The sequence below is a fragment of the Erythrolamprus reginae genome, chromosome Z, assembly GCF_031021105.1.
Source record: "Erythrolamprus reginae isolate rEryReg1 chromosome Z, rEryReg1.hap1, whole genome shotgun sequence".
Taxonomy (NCBI): domain Eukaryota; kingdom Metazoa; phylum Chordata; class Lepidosauria; order Squamata; family Dipsadidae; genus Erythrolamprus; species Erythrolamprus reginae.
Genome location: NC_091963.1, coordinates 42,425,601 through 42,447,013, shown reverse-complemented (window position 1 = coordinate 42,447,013; position 21,413 = coordinate 42,425,601). Strand labels below are relative to the sequence as shown.

The 21,413-nt window shown below is 36.5% G+C and overlaps 1 protein-coding gene across 1 annotated transcript in view; it reads right to left on the bottom strand.

Moving 5' to 3' along the window:
* Positions 1-308: 308 nt before the first annotated feature.
* Positions 309-21,413, bottom strand: part of ITGB8 (integrin subunit beta 8) — a 62,634-nt gene continuing 41,529 nt past the window's right edge. The window contains exons 6-14 of the mRNA XM_070729668.1: positions 19,927-20,085; positions 16,771-16,866; positions 16,599-16,688; positions 12,784-12,918; positions 11,759-12,161; positions 10,324-10,549; positions 6,569-6,666; positions 2,712-2,878; positions 309-2,627 (exon numbers count right to left, since the gene is read on the bottom strand). Coding sequence (XP_070585769.1) covers positions 2,511-2,627; positions 2,712-2,878; positions 6,569-6,666; positions 10,324-10,549; positions 11,759-12,161; positions 12,784-12,918; positions 16,599-16,688; positions 16,771-16,866; positions 19,927-20,085 — 1,491 coding nt within the window. The 3' untranslated portion in view covers positions 309-2,510. The remainder of the gene's footprint in view (positions 2,628-2,711; positions 2,879-6,568; positions 6,667-10,323; positions 10,550-11,758; positions 12,162-12,783; positions 12,919-16,598; positions 16,689-16,770; positions 16,867-19,926; positions 20,086-21,413) is intronic.

Sequence of the window (21,413 nt, the reverse complement as noted above, 5' to 3'; positions counted from 1 at the left end):
TATGGAGAACAAAAAAGTTCTGTTATGATAAAAGACCAAAATTCAGATATTTAATGGAAAGTAAAAAAAGCCCTGAATAAAAATGCTGAAGAATACTTCAGGGGACATCAATGGGAGAGGTGGATCAAATGTTGTCCATTTGTATTCTGTTTTTGTCTATAAAAATCAAAATGCTATTTATTTTATTTCTATCAAACTAGGGTTGATGTTAAAACATATAGGATTGCAAACTTGGTGCTGATGTTTTATTTAATTAAAATTTTATTGTTAAAAAAATAACAAGCTCCAAACACTGATTAGACACAATATTTGAGACTGCATTATCTAGTATTAATTTAATGTCAACTATTATTCATCTCATAGAAAAATAGACTTTCTCACAATATGCTAATGTGACAAATCAATAAATAAATGGAAACAAGAGTTAGTTACAGACACTACAAAATATATAGTATAGTTGTAGAATAGCAATTCAACTTTTAAAAATTATTAATTTGATAAGATATTATTCTCTGCATATTCTTTCCTAGAAAGAATCTACATAGTAAAATCTAAACCCACAAAAACATGACTGATTCACCATTTTTTTGCTTTAAAAAGTAAAACAGAACAGAACAGTACCCACTATACAAAAGCATCAGGAAACACTACAAAATATACATTTTCAGTTAGGTTTATTTTAGTTGTATCTATATAGGAAACTGTAGAAAGCCTGATCAGAAATTCTAGATATTGTACTAGACAAAATATTTTAACACTTAGTACCTTTTTGAGTGTGCAAAATAGGGACCTGAGGATAATCCAAATAAAACCACAGATAAATATTTTTCCAGTAATAGAAATTATTCTGCAGTTGTGCAATTTAAACATTAATAAGCATATGCCCAATTTCGTAGTTCTGTTAAAAATAAAAATAACCCCCAGGATATGTGCACAGTTTCAGACATTCAAATTTGTCTGAAAATTGCTATTGGTTTAAGATGCCAATAGAATATCAAAATAAATTTCATCAACATGGTATTAAAATATGAATTTCATGTATGATCAAGTCTTAAATACTATTGTATATACTACATAATTAGTCAAAAATTAAACCCCTCTGCTAAATTCAGTTGGATCTATTTTCGGGTAAAATTTGGGGCTTAAATATATTAATTTTCAGAGTCATGATCTAGATTTCTTCTCATCTGGCAAATTTTCCCCCTCACCTGCTTCTGAACAAAAGCAATAGAAAATTACTCCAACTAAATGTTTCACGATATTATTTTGCATAACAAATAAAAAAATTCTATATATTTGACTGTAACATTTTAATTTAAAAGTTCATTATATTTACTCCTGTCTTTTACAGAAAAAAAAAATCTATCTCATTTTAGGAAGACTTTGAAGCAAACTAAATGCAAATAAGAAAGTAAATACACATTATGTAGTGATCAATCATAGGATTGTGTTTCATTTGGAAACAGGGTGTTTCCAGACTATAATAATTAAAAACACACACAAAAACCTTCATAAAGATGGTGATTGCACTGGTGGTTGATGCAGAAACAGAGCAAACTTTTTCTTCTTATTATTTTTTTAGCCTTAAGGCTCCCAATGTACTTCTTTGATCAACCTTTGTAGACACCCTTCTTTAGACAAGTGGTGTGCCAGGAAGAATAGACTTGTCCAAGAGCTTCTGAACATTTGCAAGCAACATTGTCATGGAAATATGTTCCATGAGAATTACTACCGTATAAAATATGTTTGGGGCAATTGCTTCCATATATTTTTAGCAAACCGGATGAAAGCATATATTTTCACTTTCTTTCAAACTAGTGCAATTAGAAAATCCTGGGCTTCCTATCCATTGAAGTTGTAAGAATGAGGAGTCACTGTACCCTTCTAACAGAGTTTTTATAATTCATTTGTTTTCTCCCTACTTCCACTCTGTCCCGAGTGTTCAGAATAGGAAGACTCGTGGATAGCTAATTTGTTGATTTCTGTCAATTACAGTTTTCTAGAATGAGATTTGAGAGTTTGTGATTATAATTCTCATCCGTGTTAACTACTTCTAAAGTGAGAGCAGTGCATTTCTACCACAAATGTTTTAATTAATATTATATAACACAACTAAATAAATTATATTATGTTAAAGTGCTACAATACCAAATGGCCTTACAAAGCAATATAAAATCCAAGTCAAAATTAAAAAATACAAGTTCCAGAACATTTCCATGTAAGCCAATGTTATCCTATCATTATTAAATGGGATTCAACTGGCTGCTAATCCAAGTACATTTAGCTGCAACCAGTTTAATCACATTAAACAGTAGTTAGTGCACATTTGTTTTTGTTTTGAACAAGCAGCTCTTTCTGAAACCTAGAGAGTGTACAACTAGGTTCCCAAGTCAGTTTAAAAAAAAAAAATACAGTGTTCAAAATTGTAAATCCCACGGCATTTAACAATATATTTTAAAAAATATTCTCAACTGAGAAAACAAAAGATCTGAATAAACAGGTTCTTGTCTTCAAGAACTGCATTTGAATGCTTCATTTACTTGTCTCCTGTCAATGTTTATTTCTTCAGGCTTGTCGCGCCGATAAGTTACTGTTTTTGCACAAACAGTAGGCAAGAAGGTCTTATCCTTGAAGGAGAAAATATTACTGGTCAGAAGCTATAACACACAACAAGCATTATAATTATGTTCAAGAAAATAATCATGAGTTACCTTTTTGGCTGCAGGCACTCTGTAACCTGCTGATGACTTGATTCTACTATGGTCACAATATACAATTATCTGACGGATTATGCACACTTTAAGCAAACCAATCAAAAATGTTATTATAAATATAATGAAAAATATTCTGAAATAACTTGGATCATCAGAAAGGCATTCTGCAATGAAACAAAAATAAAAAATTAAAACTGATCATCCCATTTATAATATTGTGCGAAAACCCAGACGACATATTTAGACTGCAGAACAAATATCTTACTAAGTCAATTACTTAACTAACCAGTTTATACTGACAAAGTTTGTCCATGTTAAGAGGGACTCCTTAATAATAAATATGAATAAACCAATAATTAACTCTTTATTGTTTGAAGTACACCCTGTCTTTTTGCTGAAATATATTTACTACTTAAGATCACACAAAAGTATATAAAATTAAAAGAGAAACAATAAAATTACTGATTTGGTCAAAGATTTAGTAATTTTTTACTGACTTTGTAAGTAAGAACAAGTGTGATTAATGCACATCTTAAGAAGCACATATAATAATGTGTAATCTTTGCAGGAGGACATACACAAAAGATTGTTTCTATAATGTGAAGCATGGTCAAAAAACCTGCTCCTGTAGATCTTAGAATAAGGAAATATTTTATAGTCAACTAAGCCTTTAATTAAAGATCTGCGTTCCATTCTACCTGCACTCTTTCTTTCTTTCTGCCAATTATTTTCTTTTTTTAAAAAAGAATCTATTGAGGATTACTCTTCCATTACAAGTAACTAAGTTATTTTGATATACAGTGGTCCCCCGATTATCGCGAGGGTTCCGTTCCAGGACCCCTCACAATGATCGGTTTTTCGCGAAGTAGTGGTGCGGAAGTAAAAACACCAGTTTTACTTCCGCCGCAGCAGCGAGGAGCCGAAGATTGGGGTTTCCCTGCCGCCCACGCAAACTCCTCGCTGCTGCCGCGCCCGCCGCTTGTCCGCCCGCCGCTTGTCCGCCGCCTGCCTGCCCGCGCGCCCGCCCTTCGCCCGCCCACGCCGTTCGCTCGCGCCGCTTCCCAGCTGAGTCCTGAAGCGAACTTCCGGAAGTTCGCCTTTGACGTTTGGCTTCGGGACTCAGTTGGGAAGCCACGCGGCTGTTTTAAAACGTCGCCGCCGGCATGGGGGGCTTCCTAGCAGCCCCCCAAACCCGGGTTGGGGGTCCGGGGGCTGCTAGGAAGCCCCCCATGCCGGCGGCGACGTTTTAAAACAGCCGCGCCGCTTCCCAACTGAGTCCCGAAGCCAAACGCGGAAGTTCGCCTTTGACGTTTGACTTCGGGACTCAGTTGGGAAGCCGTGCGGCTGTTTTAAAACATCGCTGCCAGCATGGGGGGCTTCCTAGCAGCCCCCCAAACCCGGGTTGGGGGTCCGGGGGGTGCTGGCAAGCCCCCCATGCCGGCAGCGACGTTTTAAAACAGCCGCGCAGCTTCCCAACTGAGTCCCGAAGCCAAACGCGGAAGTTCGCCTTTGACGTTTGGCTTTGGGACTCAGTTGGGAAGCCGCGTGGATGTTTTAAAACGTCGCCGCCGGCATGGGGGGCTTGCCAGCATCCCCCGAACCCGGGTGGCCGGGCGAGCAGCGAGCGAACGGCGAGTGGCCGGGCAAAGGGCAGCTGAGCAGCGAACGGCGGGCAAGCGGGTGCTGGGGGGGGCTTCTCGCCCTCCCGCCAGCAAGAGGGGGAAGACCCAGGGAAGCCGCCCAGCAGCTGATCTGCCCGGCGCCATCTATGCATGCGTGGCCATAGAAAAAAGGGCACGCATGCGCAGATGGTGTTTTTACTTCCGGGTTGAAAAATCGCGATATAGCCGTTCGCAATGATCGGGATCGCAATACCCGGGGGATCACTGTATAAGATAAAGTTTTATTCAAGTCAAATTTACAGACATGATCGACTTGATGACATCAAGAAAAATTTCTGGGGAACAATAAGGAAATGGTTTGGCAATACGTCTTTCATTGTGTTTCTTCAAAATTCCCCATCTATATATTAAGGAGATTTGATTTACTATTCTGAGGTTAACTGAAGTCACCTAAATGCATCAATTATCTGGACGATTATATTTGTGCTTTCAAATCAGTGGTGAGTCCTGTTGACTGCCTGGATTAAAACCTGTAGGTTTATTGGCAAGATTTTTTTAGGAATAGTTTGCTATTGCCTTCTTCCTCAGATTTTTTTTTAAAAAAGTGACTGGCCCAAGGTCTGATGCTTGGTGACTTTGGGCAAATTACACTCTTTTAGTCCTAGACAACATAAAAGACAACAACATTGAACTAGATCTGAATGTAAAGAACACCTTAATTATTATTTTGAAAAGGCCTAGGAATCACAAGTGAATCCCACTATATACAGATACTAACAGAACTGGAATAATTATTAAGATGATATTTTTTCCCAAGGAAGTATGAACTGCTACAAGTGGTGCTTGTACATTGAAAAAATTCCCAGAAGGAACAAGATGAGTTTTTCTTAAAAGTTAAAAAATAGCTGCACATTTTCTTTCAACGTGACATGCAATAAGGATAGACTTATAGGCAGAAATGACAATATATAAAGATGATCTGAGAGAATCATTTCTGTTTAATAATCAACATTTTCTCAATATTACATTTACTTTATTATTGCTTTCCACAGGAAAAATATATTGCTCTTAGAACAGTTAAAGCATTAATACATATACAGTGATACCTCATCTTACAAACGCTTCATCATACAAACTTTTTGAGATACAAACCCGGGGTTTAAGATTTTTTTGCCTCTTCTTACAAACTATTTTCACCTTACAAACCCACCGCTGCCGCTGGGATGCCCCGCCTCCGGACTTCCATTGTCAGCAAAGCACCCTTTTTTGCGCTGTTTGGATTCCCCTGAGGCTCCCCTCCATGGGAAACCCCACCTCCGGACTTCCGTGTTTTTGTGATGCTGCAGGGGCATTCCAGCAGCGCAAAAATGGGTGCTTTGCTGGCAACGGAAGTCCGGAGGTGGGGTTTCCCAGCGAGGGGAGCCTCGGTGAAATCGCAGCATCGCAAAAACACAGAGGTCCAAAGGTAGGGTTTCGAGGACTTCAGCGAAGTGCTCATTTTTGCGATGCTGGGATTCCCCTGCAGCATTGCAAAAACACAGAGGTCCAAAGGTAGGGTTTCGAGGACTTCAGCGAAGTGCTCATTTTTGCGATGCTGGGATTCCCCTGCAGCATTGCAAAAACACAGAATTCTGGAGTGGGGTTTCCCATGGAGGGGAGCCTCAGGGGTGTCCCAGCAGCATAAAAATTGGCGTTTCGGCTGGCAAAATGGGTGAATTTTGGGCTTGCACGCATTAATCGCTTTTCCATTGATTCCTATGGGAAACATTGTTTCGTCTTACAAACTTTTCACCTTAAGAACCTCATCCCAGAACCAATTAAGTTTATAAGACAAGGTATCACTGTATATTTATAATCATTTCTCTGAGTTGTTAACATCAAACTGGAAATTGAATGTGATTCACATGTGTGTGGGGGAAATCTAAGCATTTAGCAACATGCTGATGAAAGATAGGGCAGAAGAAGAAAAGGATACACCAAAATATATATTCTGATTACAGTTGGAAATTAATCTACAGCCATGAATTTACAGACAGTATCTGTTTTTAACTATACGTTCTAGTAAAAGGAATTGCACATCAGTCAAATTCATATCTGAGGAAGAAGAAATAAACAAAATTCAAAAACAAAATTGATTCTTAAAACTCATAACAATGAAAGCTTTAATTTAATAATTAGGTTGAATAAGGCTGATATATAAATAATTCAGTTGATTATTTTTTTTTGGCCTACCTGATCTTTCAAGGTGATGCATTCTATAATTGCAAGTGATTTTGCATTGGGCAAGTGTATTATGTGAAGAATTGTGATGTCGGCAAGATTCACAATTGCTGTAAGACAAAATTAGGCAGACCATATTTTTAATTTTATTTTTTTTCTTCTGGACTTCATAGCAGTACAAAATTTTAGCCATGGATGTAAATCTGCACATTGATTTATGGCCTCAGTACCAATTAGAATAAGAATTATTATTTCCTGTTTAATCAAGGAACCTTGTTTGAAATGAAATATGACATCATCGGGGTTTCAGCTAGCTCTGAATAGAAAATGCTTCACAAGAAATATGATAATTTATTTTGTCTTTCTTGGAAGCCCTGCTCATTATGCTATATTTGACTGCTTGGCAATGATCCTTGGATGGAAAGGTGGAATCTATGCTGCAAGAATATATTTCAAAATATATTGCAACAATATATTTCAAAATATATTCAAAATATTTCAAAAATTTATATATTTATACATCTTCCCAGTTCTATAAGCAGTCTTGGCAAAGAGATAGAATTATGAATATTCAGCTCTTTGAAAACAAATTTAGAGAAAGTTGGTCTGACCGATCTTTTTAAAGTGTTCTGACTGCAAAACAAAATATTTATTTTTTTAAAACACTCCAAATCCCTTCCATTAAAGATTGTCCTCTGGTGGAACTTTGGAGCATACAACTTCTCTGTAGCCCTCCCAGCTCTCTGGGACAGCTTCCCACTTGATTTGAAAGACCCTCGCTCTTTTAGCTTTCTGGAAAGACATGGAGACCTAGCTTTTTACCCAAGCACTGAATTAGGAAGTGAGGAGGTCAACAGTTTGGCTGGTCTGTCTTGTGGGATCGATTAACATTTTTATTCTTCTACTTTTACGATTGTTTTTATTAGTTATTTTTTAGCCAGGATTACTTTATGAGATAAGCAGCTGATAAGTTTTAAAAAAATAAATAATGAGTATGGCAACTCTAAGCAATTATTTTTTCTCTTGGCATTTCATTTTAAGATGTCTTCTCCTCCCTTTCTTCTTCTTCCTCCTCATTACAATTAATTTACCCTCCTGAAAGTAAAAAATCTATGTCACAATTGGTATGTTTTCTATCTCCGAAACACCTAAAAAATTAAAAAGTTATATTATCAAGCCACCGCTCTAACATGGATAAAAGAATGGCTAACTCTTGAAAATCGAAGATTACTTAATTTAGAAGGCCATGATTTAATGCTTGGCTGGTATGCCTTTATATGGTATGAAAAGCTTAAAACTCACTCATATTTAAAAGTAATATTATTAGAAAAGCATTAATAGATGTTTGGAATGAAATAAGGAAAAACCATTTTTTAGTAATGCCAGAATGGATTTCACCAATTGAAGCCATTTCACACCCAAATCTTTTAAAAGATGGTGAGATATGGAAATATAGAGATCTACGGGATAATCAATTGAAATTAAGAACTAAACAAGAACTGCAAGAGATAGGTGTAGACATAGATTGGTGGCAGTACGCACAGATTAATTCTATATATCAAAAGGAAGTTAGAACTTATATCTTTAAAAAAGAAAACAATATACTTGGGAAATTATTGATTCAAAATCAAGGGAAATTAATTGGAAAGTTATATAAATATTTAATAAATTATAAAACGATAGGTTGGATATTGAAAGATAATATGATTAGTTGGTGCAAAAATTTTGGAAAGGAAATAAATTTGGAAACATGGGGAAAGGTATGGATATATAATTGTAAAATAACAAAATCAACTTCCTTTAAAGAAAATCAAATTAAGATGTTTTACAGATGGCATCTTCCACCATATAGGATCTCAAAGACGTTTCCTAATATTTCTCCTATTTGCTGGAACTGCAAAAAAGAAATTGGTACATATTTTCATATATGGTGGACCTGCCCTGAAGCTAAGATTTATTGGAATAAAGTAGAAAAATGGTTAAAGGAAATAACGAACAAGAAGATTAAAAAGATTCCGGAATTCTTCCTATTAGGCATTTGTGATACTAAATATAAAAAAAGAAATATATTATTTAATAATTCATATTTTAGTAGCGGTAAGAATTATGTTTGCGCAAAAATGGAAAGACAAGGAAATACCAAAAGATGAAGAAGTATTTTAAAAAATTATGGAATGTGCAGAATTAGATATGATGACAAGATGGTTAAATAATCAAATGGAAACAGAGTTTTATAAAACTTGGGAAAAAGTGTATGATTGGTGGAATATTAAAAAAGAGTTTTAATAATATATGGACAAATTTTAAAACATTTGAATTTATTAAACTAAATAAAGTTTTAAGGTTAGTTTTATATTAAGAAATTTAAAGGACAAGTGTTTTTAGAGTGAGTAACTGATTTTAAATACTTTATTATATTGTTAAATTAGATATAAAGAAGTAGATTTTAAAGTGTATAATTACATAGTATTGCAATATTTTAAGAAATTTCAAGTATAAGCTTTTTGGGTTTAATTAATTGGCTTTAATTAGTTTAATTGTATTATTAAAATGAAAATATAAAATTGAATGTTATATTTTAGTAGTATATTGATATTAGAATTGATTTTAACTAAATGAACTATAATATCAAAATGGAAACATAGATGAAAAATATTATTAATTGTTTTTCTGTATGGATCTGATCACAGTTAGATTTTTTTTCTTTCTGTATTAGTTAGACTTCTATGACTAGCGGAGCAACTGTAGCCCCTTTAAATGTTAAATGTTGTTTGTGTTGTTGTCTAAAGAAAAATCTATTAAAAAATTTATTAAAAAAAATTAAAAAGTGTATTTTTTGGACTAGTATATAAGACTCATCAAAATTTCAAAGAGGTAAGAAAAAAAAATCTCCTCCCTGTTGTGGTTGGCTTTGGCCCAGCTCCTGCCCCAAGGAATGTGGAGGTGGATGCAGGGGAAACATCAACATGTCATAGGCCTGTTTTATTGCCGACAGAGGCAGGTAGTGCAGTTTCCTCGGACGAACAAGAAGGTGGGAGTGATTTGGAAGAGGGGGAATTGGCACACAGCCCAGGAAACGAATCTCCGTTATCTTCGGTCGATTCGGATGCGGAAGTCTTGGACCCACGCAGGCGCAGAGTTATGCGTAGAAGAGACCAATTGAGGACATATTACATGCGTAGAAGAGACCAATTGAGGACATATTACAGGAGATAAGAGAGGCCACCTGTGTTTGGGTGGGGCTCTAGTAATTAGAGCTGCAGATACAAATAGCAGCGTGTTGGTTTGCCCGTTGTGGAACATTATCTGATCGCAGTTCTTCAGGACCATGCCTTGCTGTTTTTCCAGACTTTGTTTGTTGATTTTTCACGCCTTTGAAACCAAAGCGGAGCAAAGTGTGTTTGTCTCACTTTGTTGGAAGAAGGAGGGCTGTGATGTTTCTTCACAGCTGCTAGCTAAGTACTTAAGGACTGATTAAGGGAATTGTACAGCCTACAAGGTTGTTTTGGGACGAGTGCTCTTTGCAATACAAAAAGGATGCTTTGTTTCTTTTGAATTTTGTGACAATTTTGAAAAATTGTGTGAAAAATGGGCCCGTTTTTCAGCAAAATGGGGCACACAGAGTGCTCCTGGGAGTTGGTACTTTATGAAGCAAAGCCAAAAAATGCAGTATTTTGTGAAACAAAAAGTGCATGTAGTATTTAACATATTTGGATTTGGAATTCTTTTTTTTTAAAAGACAAATATTTCCAAAACCACAAACTTACTGCATGTCATTGCAAGCTTTTCGACAAGAAGGACAGAATTCACACAAACGTCCTAAGCTGTTGGGGTCAACACATTTGCATTCCCCACACACACAAATTCCTCTTCCACTGCAGATTTGGCCATTTGAGTTTATGCAGTGTTTTTGCAAGGATAAGGCGCACTGACAGCGATCACCTTCCCAGTCCCTAAAACACTTGCATTTGCCAGCTTCACATTCTCCATTGCCTATAAAAGCAGAGGAAAGAAAGAAAGAAAGAAGGAAGGAAAGAAAGAAGGAAAGAAAGAGGGAAGGGGGGAGAGAGAGAGAGAGAGAGAGACAGACGGACATGATTACATTATTTGCTAGAAGTCCCATTAGATTGTTCCATATTATATTTTTAGGCAGACTCTTCAGAACAAATGTCATCCATTATGAAACTGTAAAGAGTATTTTCATGAAGAAAATACTTAAAATATGAAAAATATCTTTGATTCAGCTAAGATTTTATTCCTTTTTTTTACATTTTAATTTTTTCCCATATATTTACATCACAAATATACCATTTCATTTTCTCAATAATAATATAATATATAATAATGATAATAATTGCATTATTATTGAGAAAAAGCATATATATGATTGCATACTATACATATTTTCTATTTCATTAATATAATCATATTTTATACCATCAAGGCTGCTTTTGCCATCCCTTACAACCCTTCTCTCTCTTCCCCTGCCTCTACTCTTCTTATTTTCCTTTTCCTCCCTTCCATCTCTCTACATCCCTTCTCTCTCTCCTACCACACTTCTCCTTCCTCCAATTGAAATTTTATTCCTGTACAATACACTTTGTATGAATTGTAAGTAGCACTTTAACATCAGAGGGTCAAAGCCCTTAGATTCATTCACTGGCTTCAAATTGCTTTATCCAGCACAAGAAAATAGCTATTATCTTTAAAAAGGTTCTGATACATATATATATTCCGAATCTTGTTCAACTTAATTAAAGTTTGACAATTAAACATCTCCATGTTCTTTTAAATGATCCCGGGTTGTTGTTTTTTCTGCTGCAATGTACGTTCTTTAAAATAATTGCAGTGTTTCTATTTCTTCTTGGATATAAGTACTGCCTACCTTTTTAAAAGTGGTTCAGACTCACTTCCAGAACTGGGGGAATTACTTTAAAAAAAATGGCAAACCAATTCTGCAATGTCTAGATCGGAGTATTTTGGAGACAGAAAAAATCTAGAACTTTGTTTCCACACTACCACTATTTTTGTTTATACAATTCTGTGTTTCAAAATTGCTTTTCAACAATGCAACTGTGTGTATGTGGACGTGTGTATGAGAGAGAATATGTTTCTTAGTCTGGGATTTAGTATTAAGACAGATTACAAATCATATGAGAAGGACTAAAATATTAATAAAACATTACAAAATTCCAATCTTACCAGCACAGAGGTTTCCAAGGTAATATGGGCAGGAAAAATCATCTTTTTCACAGTATTTACCATATATTGTACCATATTTGTTTTTATAGCAAATGCATTGCCCATGTACACATTCTCCCTGTCCACTGCAAAGAAGATCATCCTCTTCCATTTTACATTGATCTGAAGATAATTTTTCACTAGAACCACAGACTCCGTCTTTGCAGGTAGATATTTCATCATCATGGGGGGTTTCATTGATACAGATTTTTTTGTGTTTTCCACTGTCCTCACATTGACACATACATCTTTTATGGATGTTAATTCTAGAGGATTCATTGAAACCAAGAGGTTTTATCATCACATGGTTTCTTCTGCCAGTTGTTCCACATTCTTTCATAGCAATAGAAATATTAAAGAACACCTGTGATTAAAAATATGAAGTATTCAAATTAGTACATCATACAAAATGTCTTAATGGAGATTTAGGGGAAGTGCATGTGAGAATTTTGTGCTGATATGGAACCAACCATGGAATTCTGTCCTGGACAATTGAACTATTGCAGAGATGGGAAACCAGCATTTTGGATGAATTATATTGTACTTCTATTTTTCTACTGAGGGACTCTTGGTTTTGATTCTGTTCTGAATGATTCCTAAGCTTCACTATTCTGTAAAAAAATTGCTATCTCAACCCATTTGCCATTCCCATTTATAAATAAATGACCTCAAGTCAGTAAAACTTTTGGTAAAATGCATGAGTATTTACTATGACTTGGGAAAAAAAGCATGCAGAAATTGAGAAAACAAATGTTAACTCGATTTTAGCTTATTGGAAAGTCTGAGAATAAACCTTTTGGTTTAAGATTAATTTAAAATAAAGCTCCAAAAAATTAATCCATGGCAGAAACATGGAGAAGTTAAGAACTTTAATCCTCTGAAATGCAATTTAAAATCCAGAGAAAGGCTTCTTGTATTGAATAATACCCACAATATCATGAACAAAATATTTCATATCCCTTGTTTAAAAAAATAAATGTTCATACTTCAGTTGAGGATTTCACATTCTTGCATCCCTCTGAACCCATTTTTCTACTCCCATCAGGACAGATTGCAGTAACTTCGACATGTATATCTTTGAGGGTGTTATTGACCTGAATTTTCACTTCAGAAAGTAGCTTCTGAAACAAAATAAGAGAAAAATAAAAATATTGATAGTGCTGCAGCAACACATATTACCTATTAGCAAGCTCTATTCAATTCAATCGGAGTGAAATAACCTGTTAGTCCAGGAATAAAGGAGACAATTATTCTCTGCAATTTATTTATTTATTATTTGGATTTGTATGCCGCCCCTCTCCGAAGACTCGGGGCGGCTCACAACAAGTGAAAACAAATCATAAATAATCCAATTAATTAAAATATTTAAAGATTTAAAAAACCCCATATACTAACAGACACACACACAAGCATACCATATATAAATTAAACATGCCCAAGGGGAGATGTTTAATTTCCCCATGCCTGACGGCAAAGGTGGGTTTTGAGGAGTTTACAGAAGGCAGGAAGAGTAGGGGCAGTTCTGATCTCCGGGGGGAGTTGGTTCCAGAGAGCCGGTGCCGCCACAGAGAAGGCTCTTCCCCTGGGGCCCGCCAACCGACATTGTTTAGTTGACGGGACCCGGAGAAGGCCCACTCTGTGGGACCTAATCGGTCGCTGGGATTCGTGCGGCAGGAGGCGGTCTCGGAGATATTCTGGTCCGATGCCATGAAGGGCTTTAAAGGTCATAACCAACACTTTGAATTGTGACCGGAAACTGATCGGCAGCCAATGCAGACTGCGGAGTGATGGTGAAACATGGGCATACCTGGGTAAGCCCATGACTGCTCTCGCAGCTGCATTCTGCACGATCTGAAGTTTCCGAACACTTTTCAAAGGTAGCCCCATGTAGAGAGCATTACAGTAGTCGAACCTCGAGGTGATGAGGGCATGAGTGACTGTGAGCAATGAGTCCCGGTCCAGATAGGGCCGCAACTGGTGCACCAGGCGAACCTGGGCAAACGCCCCCCTCGCCACAGCTGAGAGATGGTTTTCTAATGTGAGCTGTGGATCGAGGAGGACGCCCAAGTTGCGGACACTCTCTGAGGGGGTCAGTAATTCCCCCCCCCAGGGTAATGGACGGACAGATGGAATTGTCCTTGGGAGGCAAAACCCACAGCCACTCCGTCTTATCCGGGTTGAGCTTGAGTCTGTTGACACCCATCCAGGCCCTAACAGCCTCCAGGCACCGGCACATCACTTTCACCGCTTCGTTGACTGGGCATGGGGTGGAGATGTAAAGCTGGGTATCATCGGCATATTGATGATACCTCACCCCATGTCCTTGGATGATCTCACCCAGCGGTTTCATGTAGATGTTAAATAGCAAGGGGGAGAGGACTGACCCCTGAGGCACCCCACAAGGGAGAGACTTCGGAGCCGACCTCTGACCCCCCACTAACACCGACTGCGACCGGCCAGAGAGTTAGGAGGAGAACCACTGAAGAACAGTGCCTCCCACCCCCAACCCCTCCAACCGGTGCAGAACGATACCATGGTCGATGGTATCGAAAGCCGCTGAGAGATCGAGGAGCACCAGGACAGAGGATAAACCCCTGTCCCGGGGCCCGCCAGAGATCATTCATCAATGCGACCAAAGCGGTTTCCGTGCTGTAACCGGGCCTGAAACCCGACTGCTGGGGACCTAGATAATCGGCTTCTTCCTACCGGCAATGTCCTACCGGTCAATGACTACTTCAGCTTCAATTGCAACAACACAAGAGCACGCAATAGATTCAAACTTAATATGAACCATTTTTTTACTGTAAAAAACGAGTTATCGAAGCGTGGAACTCATTACTGGACTCAATTGTGTCAACCCCTAACCCCCAACATTTCTCCGTTAGACTCTCCACGATTGACCTCTCCAGGTTCCTAAGAAGCCAGTAAGGAGCGTACATAAGTGCACTGGTGTGCCTTTCGTCCTGTCCAATTGTCTTTCCTTTCTTTCACCTATCATATATATTCTCTTCCTTTCATATATCCTCTCCTCTAAGTTCACTTTTACCCTTATATATATTACCACATGTGTATTTTTCTTCCTATGTATTTGTGTATTGGATAGATAGATAGATAGATAGATAGATAGATAGATAGATAGATAGATAGATAGATAGATAGATAGATAGATAGATAGATAGATTTGGGTTTCCACAACTGTGTGATTCAATGCTTAGGTTGACCTTTCCTTTTCATTCTGATGCCATAGGGTAATTTCTCATATTACCTTCTTAACTGAACATTATGCATAAGTAAGTGCTTGGTATTAAAGAGCAACTTGTATGACTTTTCTGAACTGTCTGCTATTAGTTCAACATTATGAGAATTTCTCACCTGACTCATGTCCAACTCTTTCCATTAATTCTACTTAAGGAACATAGAAAAAAAGAACACCTGCAGAAAAGTGTGTGTCATTTGAAAAGCAAGAATGCAGCAGCAATGTAAAGAGGGGATGGGGTTTGGATCATATGCTAGTCTTCCTCGCTCATCATCCCCCATTAAGTAAAATATATAATTTTAAACAGTACGGATTGTTACAAATTACTCTGATAAACATGCTGGATTGAGTCATAAAGAATGAAATGCATTCAATTTTTTCCCCCTAAAACAGTACATTAACCCAATGATATATTTTTCAATTTGCATACAATTCTATGCAATAATTGCACATATCATATATATGCTACATATTCTGTGGCTTTAAGTAGGCATTTTTTAATCTTTGAAGAAGAAGAAATAAAAAACATAGCTGGAATTTTCATAATATAAATATAACAACACAAATTTATAGGATTATAAGCAAAATGTGTTTGTTTACTATGTAATAACAAAAAATATTACTATCAAATGCACATAGTGCAATAAATCAATGCTGAAGAATAAACTGCCGAATTATACAAATCACAAAATTATAGATATGCTAAGAATTAACTATGATAAAAATGTCATATCCGCACATAATATAATACTACCAACAATACTACTAGCATAATCTAACTGAAAATTGCCATGAGGAAACAGAAACGAAAGTGTATAAAAAGAAACCTGAAGAAGTACCAGCCTTTTTCTTTAACAGTACTGAGGTAGGCAGTTTGTCTTCCAGATTTTTTGGAACATACCATCCAAAATCCTGTCATAAACCAAAGTATCTGCGATTCCAGGAAGTTGTGTTGAATTCCAAAATCATCTGCAGGATTTTTAGTTTTATTTCTCAAAACAGTCAAATGTTTCATAGTATTAAAAAACCCTTCATTGATATGAAAGTTGTAGAACTTTTAATATCTTTTACTTAGTTTATTGTTCATATATATTTCTAATGGTTATCCCAAAAAACAACTGCTTAAAGCATAAACCGAAAACACGTTAATTTATAAAGGAATTATATTTTTATTTTTATATTTTACATGTACACATTGAACATTTTCCTGTATCATATGTCTAGAATCTACAGAATATTAACTTTAATAAATACCATATTACAGTAGTACCCCTAGATACGAGCATAATTCGTTCCATAAGGGAGCTTGTATCTCAAGGCAACTTGTATTCTGGAACAAATAACTTTTTTCCCCTCCGAGATAACCAAAAGCAAGGATTCTTGCGCCACCTAGTGGACGCTCGGCTCATATCCCGAATTTCAGCTCGGGAATAGAACAGAAATGTCTCTCCCCTCCTAGCTCGTATCTGGAAATACTTGCATGTAGAGCGGCTCGTATCTAGAGGTACTACTGTATAATGATATAATAGTGTAACATGGACATACCTTGTAAGCTTCTAGTACCAAATCCCCAAGATTTGCTGTCTCTGATTCTATCTGTTTTGCAACAGTTCCTGGGAGCAGAGGCAAAAGATCCTGTCAAAATATTATTTTATAGTTATAATGCCAGTGTATATCTTATCCCCAAGCAACATATTTGTTTTATTTTAAAATATACCTTATACCAGTGATATTGGCTTCCTTGGACTGCAAATATTGCATTTATATTGTTGTCTATGAGCTTTTCAGAAAGTTGGCCAAGTGATGGGTACTCCTATAAATCAGAAAAATGATTCATAATGTGGCTTTTATAGATTATTATAATTACCAATTCTAACATTTTACTTAAATAAACTAATGTATGTTCATATATACATTATAATTTAAATAATTATTTAATCCTATTCCTTCTAAAAAATAACAAACTACATGCACACATTTAATTTAGAACCAGGACCCTTCATATAATTTACTAGCCATCTATGAACACAATAAAATTCAACCATTATACTGAACACTTACTGACATTCAACTATAGCCACAATCACTGTCAAGTAATGGAGTGGCTACAAAATTTCCTAGTAAGATAATTTTGTATAAATTATCCATTTCATATTAATAGTCCACAAGGCAGCTTAATCTAATCCTTAGCAAGATAACCTATTTTTTCCTGCTTAGTAGCACAGATGAGTTATGGAATTATTATTTATTATCCAAAGTTTGAATTCACAGAGGCTGGGAGAGGAGCTACTATTTGAATGTAAGTCTGAGTGAGAAAAGGAGAAGAAAGGTGGGGAAAAGCCATTTTCCATTGCAGTTTGAATTCACAGAAGCTGGGGAAGAGTTCCTGGCTGGGACTGTGCAGCTGAATGACAGAAGACAGACAAAGGTAGCAGCCCACATGTCTAATGGTGCATGAATCATATAACTATAAACCAAAAATAGGAATAATATATTCAGGGTTAGTGTGCTTGAGACTGTGGTTCTATTTTATTTCAAAATGTCTGGCTTAGTTCAGTGTAACACTTGTTTTACAAATGTGTTTCAAAGTACTCTTTTCAAATTTGGACACAGTCCTCTTTGTAAACAAATTACTTGTCTACATGGACATATTTCCTATCTAGAATCTCTAATCTCTGCTCTGCAAGCAGAACTCAGGTGCAAAATTCAGCCATTCCATTCTAATGAGCTGCTGCATTACCAGTCCCCTCTACCACAAAGATACTGCAGAAGGGTGGTATGGACAACTTTGGGAGGAGGGAAGAGAGCTAGAGAGAGGGGGGGGAGGGAGGGAGGGAGGGTGGGAGAGAGAGAGAGAGAGAGAGACGGGGACAGAAGCGGACAAGCTAGAAGAGAGATAGAGAGAGCAGGGGACAGAAGTAGTTAAGTGTGAGAGAGAGAGAGATGGAGACAAAGCAAGCGAGCTAGAGAGTGAAAGAGGGGGGGGGCTGGGACGGAAGCAGTACAGTCTGGATTATCCGACATTTCGACTATCCGACTATCAGCCCACTGGTTTATGTTGGATAACTGAGACTCTACTGTATTACTATTATTTATAAGGACCATAGCTGGCAACTCAGAAATCAGGGATCCATTAGACAAACATTTACCAGCTGCTTCTTGTGATTATCAAAACTCTGTCTAAGCAGCCATTTACTTGAAAAGGCGGAAGAAAAAGCCTTAAATTCTGGGAGATATAAAAAATTTGACTTTTATGCACAGTAGTGGCAAATCAGCTGTGCATACATGACTTTGTTCTTCTTTGCAATAAAGAGCCTAATTTAGCTGAATCTTGTGTAAGTCTTGTACTGTGTACTGCCAAATTCATAGCAGGAGGTAAAGTATATGGACAAACAAGGTTTAATGCCAAATCCGAGCATGGAGCTAGTCACCAAGCTTTTAAACATATAGTTGCATTAAAAAAAAACAACCCATAGGTTGCCCTGGTCAGTTTGCATGTTTTGATGAATTTTTACATGAATGAACACTGGTACTTTCTTTAAACAACATAAATACACATTTTTTACAAATAAGAAAACAATGCAAGTGCAAAATTTTGAACATTCTTTCAGTTAGTTCTTTGGGACAAATAACATATTCTAAATGTTCACTGAAACCAGCAGAGTTTGTCTAAAATATTTTTTAAGTATAATTATTTCCAGAATTCTTACGTCTCAGAAATATTTTTAGGTTTCCTTTCAGATTGTGCATGTTTCATATTGTCTTATAAATTTTAAATAATATTTAAATCTGGGGATTTTAAAGTCCATTCTAGCTTGCCACTGATATTTTCCAAGTTTGCTTCCAAACTTAATAAAGAATGGAGAAAATGAAGATGGCTACAGACTAAAGTTATGCTAACTGTTCAATACAGATTAAAGTTCAATACAGATTAAAGTTATGCTAATTTATTTATTTATTTATTCAAATTTTTAATGCCGCCCTTCTCCTTAGATTCAGGGCGGCTTACAACATGTTAGCAATATAAACAGACCTTCTCTGTAGATTTTTAAAAAACATACTCTGAAATACTTCTAATTTAAGAAATTTCATGCTATGGTAATTAAACATTCTGAACATTGTTTTTCTGAATAAACTGAAGCAAAATTTCTTCCATTCTGGATATAGTTACAATTGCTAAAGTTTCTTAAATTTAAAAAGACAAAGCAAATATTACAACGCAGAATCTAACGAGATTGGTTAATCAACCTAACCAATCATCATCAACAAAAAAGTATGCCGTCACATTTCAACCAAAGAAAAATTTCAGAACATTGAAAACCTGAAAGAGGAAATCAAGTAGGTCTATCTTTCCAGAACAATTGGGTATTCTGCAAGTCAGGAAAGGGACAACCTTGTAAAACCATGTAAATGCTTTAAGAGAGGTATTTTGTATTATGAAGAAGATGCATAAATCATCTCTGTTTGCATCATTAATGCAACTCTTTTTCTAAGCTCGTACAACTTTAGAAATTGCTTCTAGATCTCCCTGCATGCATGTCGAAGCTTAATCAAATAAACTTTATTGCAGAGAGATATATTTGGAGGGGGTGTCATAATGTTTTCTTCAGTTCTTCATATTTCAACAACTGTATAATGCCAGTTTTCAATATGTAATGCCCCTAGCATCTAAGAGAATGTTCTATACTTTTTTTGTGACTCTGACCAAGAACAAATGTATCAGGTGTTGTCTATGATCAATTAAAACCATGAAATAATTTGAATAATCATTGGAGCAGAAGTTCACATCTCTCAGAACAGGATTCTACAAAGACATTTTTAATGCTTTAGGAATTAGTCCAAAAGTAACATTACATTATGACATATACCTTACCATACTGTTTGCTTTGACATACACATTCTCTTTCAAATGACATTTTCCATCATTTGGAATTACTATCCCTGCTAATTTACTGTCAAGAGCCAAATGAGATGTCTGATCAGTCATCATGAGAAGTAGACGTTTTGCTTCTTTACGCCAACCAATATGGCTCTGCATTAAATAAAGGAATGTTAAGGTCTGTAGTTAGTTTAGTTTAGTTAGTTTAGCTTAATGTAGTTAAGCCATTTTCAGTGTATATTATAACTATAAAAATAAAACACAAACACACATCTTTCATGTGCCGTACAACTGAATTGAAAACCCAATATTACATTAATGTTGCACTATGTGGTAGAATTCAATAGTTATTGCCCTGGGATAGAAGCTTCTTTTATCCTTGTTTTTATTATCTTGTAACGTCTGCCAGATGGTAATAGTTCCCAAAAAAAAGAAGTGTGTATGTGTGCTTAGGATGAGATGGATCTTTAAGATGGATGGTTTGAACTTTCTTAAGCCAGCGGGAACTATAAAGCTCATTCAAAGAGAGAAGAGGGCAACCAATGATTTCTGGCCAATGACGACGTTAACCCTCTGGAGGCCTATCCTATCTGACACCATGCAATTGGCAAATCATGCACAGATGCAGTAAGTTAAAATAGTTTCTATGGTGCAGAAGGAGAAGGTCATCAGTGGTTTTTCATTCAATTGTTGTTTCCTGAGAAGTCTCAGATAGTATCATCTCTGCTGGGTCCTTTTGATCCGTGCTGCAATGTGAGCACACCAGGGTAGGTCCTCTTTTTATGATAACACCCATAATCTTAAAACTGGCCACTTGCTCCACTCAGTCTCCACTGATAAGCAAGGGCTGATGTTTGATCTATTTTTTTTATAGTCCTTGGTCTTACCGGTGTTAAGGACTAAGTTATTGTCTCATAGAAACATAGAAGATTGACAGCAGAAAAGGACCTCATGGTCCATCTAGTCTGCCCTTATACTATTTCCTGTATTTTATCCTAGGATGGATATATGTTTATCCTAGGCATAGTTAAATTCATTTACTGTCTCCCAGGGATGGGCTCCCAGCCCATCACTGCTGTCTACCTACTATGAAAGCAACCGGTTTATCTCATTTTGATAGGCAGACTCATCCCCTGTTGAGATGAGTCCCATTATTCTTGTATCATCTGCAAATTTAATAATAGTATTACTGGAGTGAATGGGAATGCAGTCATGCAGATGCAGCGTATAGAGTAAAGGACTCAACACACAACTCTGTTTTGTACCAATGTTAAAAATTAGGGCTGAAAAGATATGATTATGTAATCTGACCCTCTAAGAGTGGCCAGACAGGAAATCCATAATCCAAAGGCACATTTAATTAAAAACCCCAAGATTCATAAGTTTAGACACTAGTCTATGTGGAAGAATTGTGTTAAATGCAGAGCTGAAATCTATAAAAAGCATCCTCACATAGCACGCCCCCTGACCCCTGCTTCAAA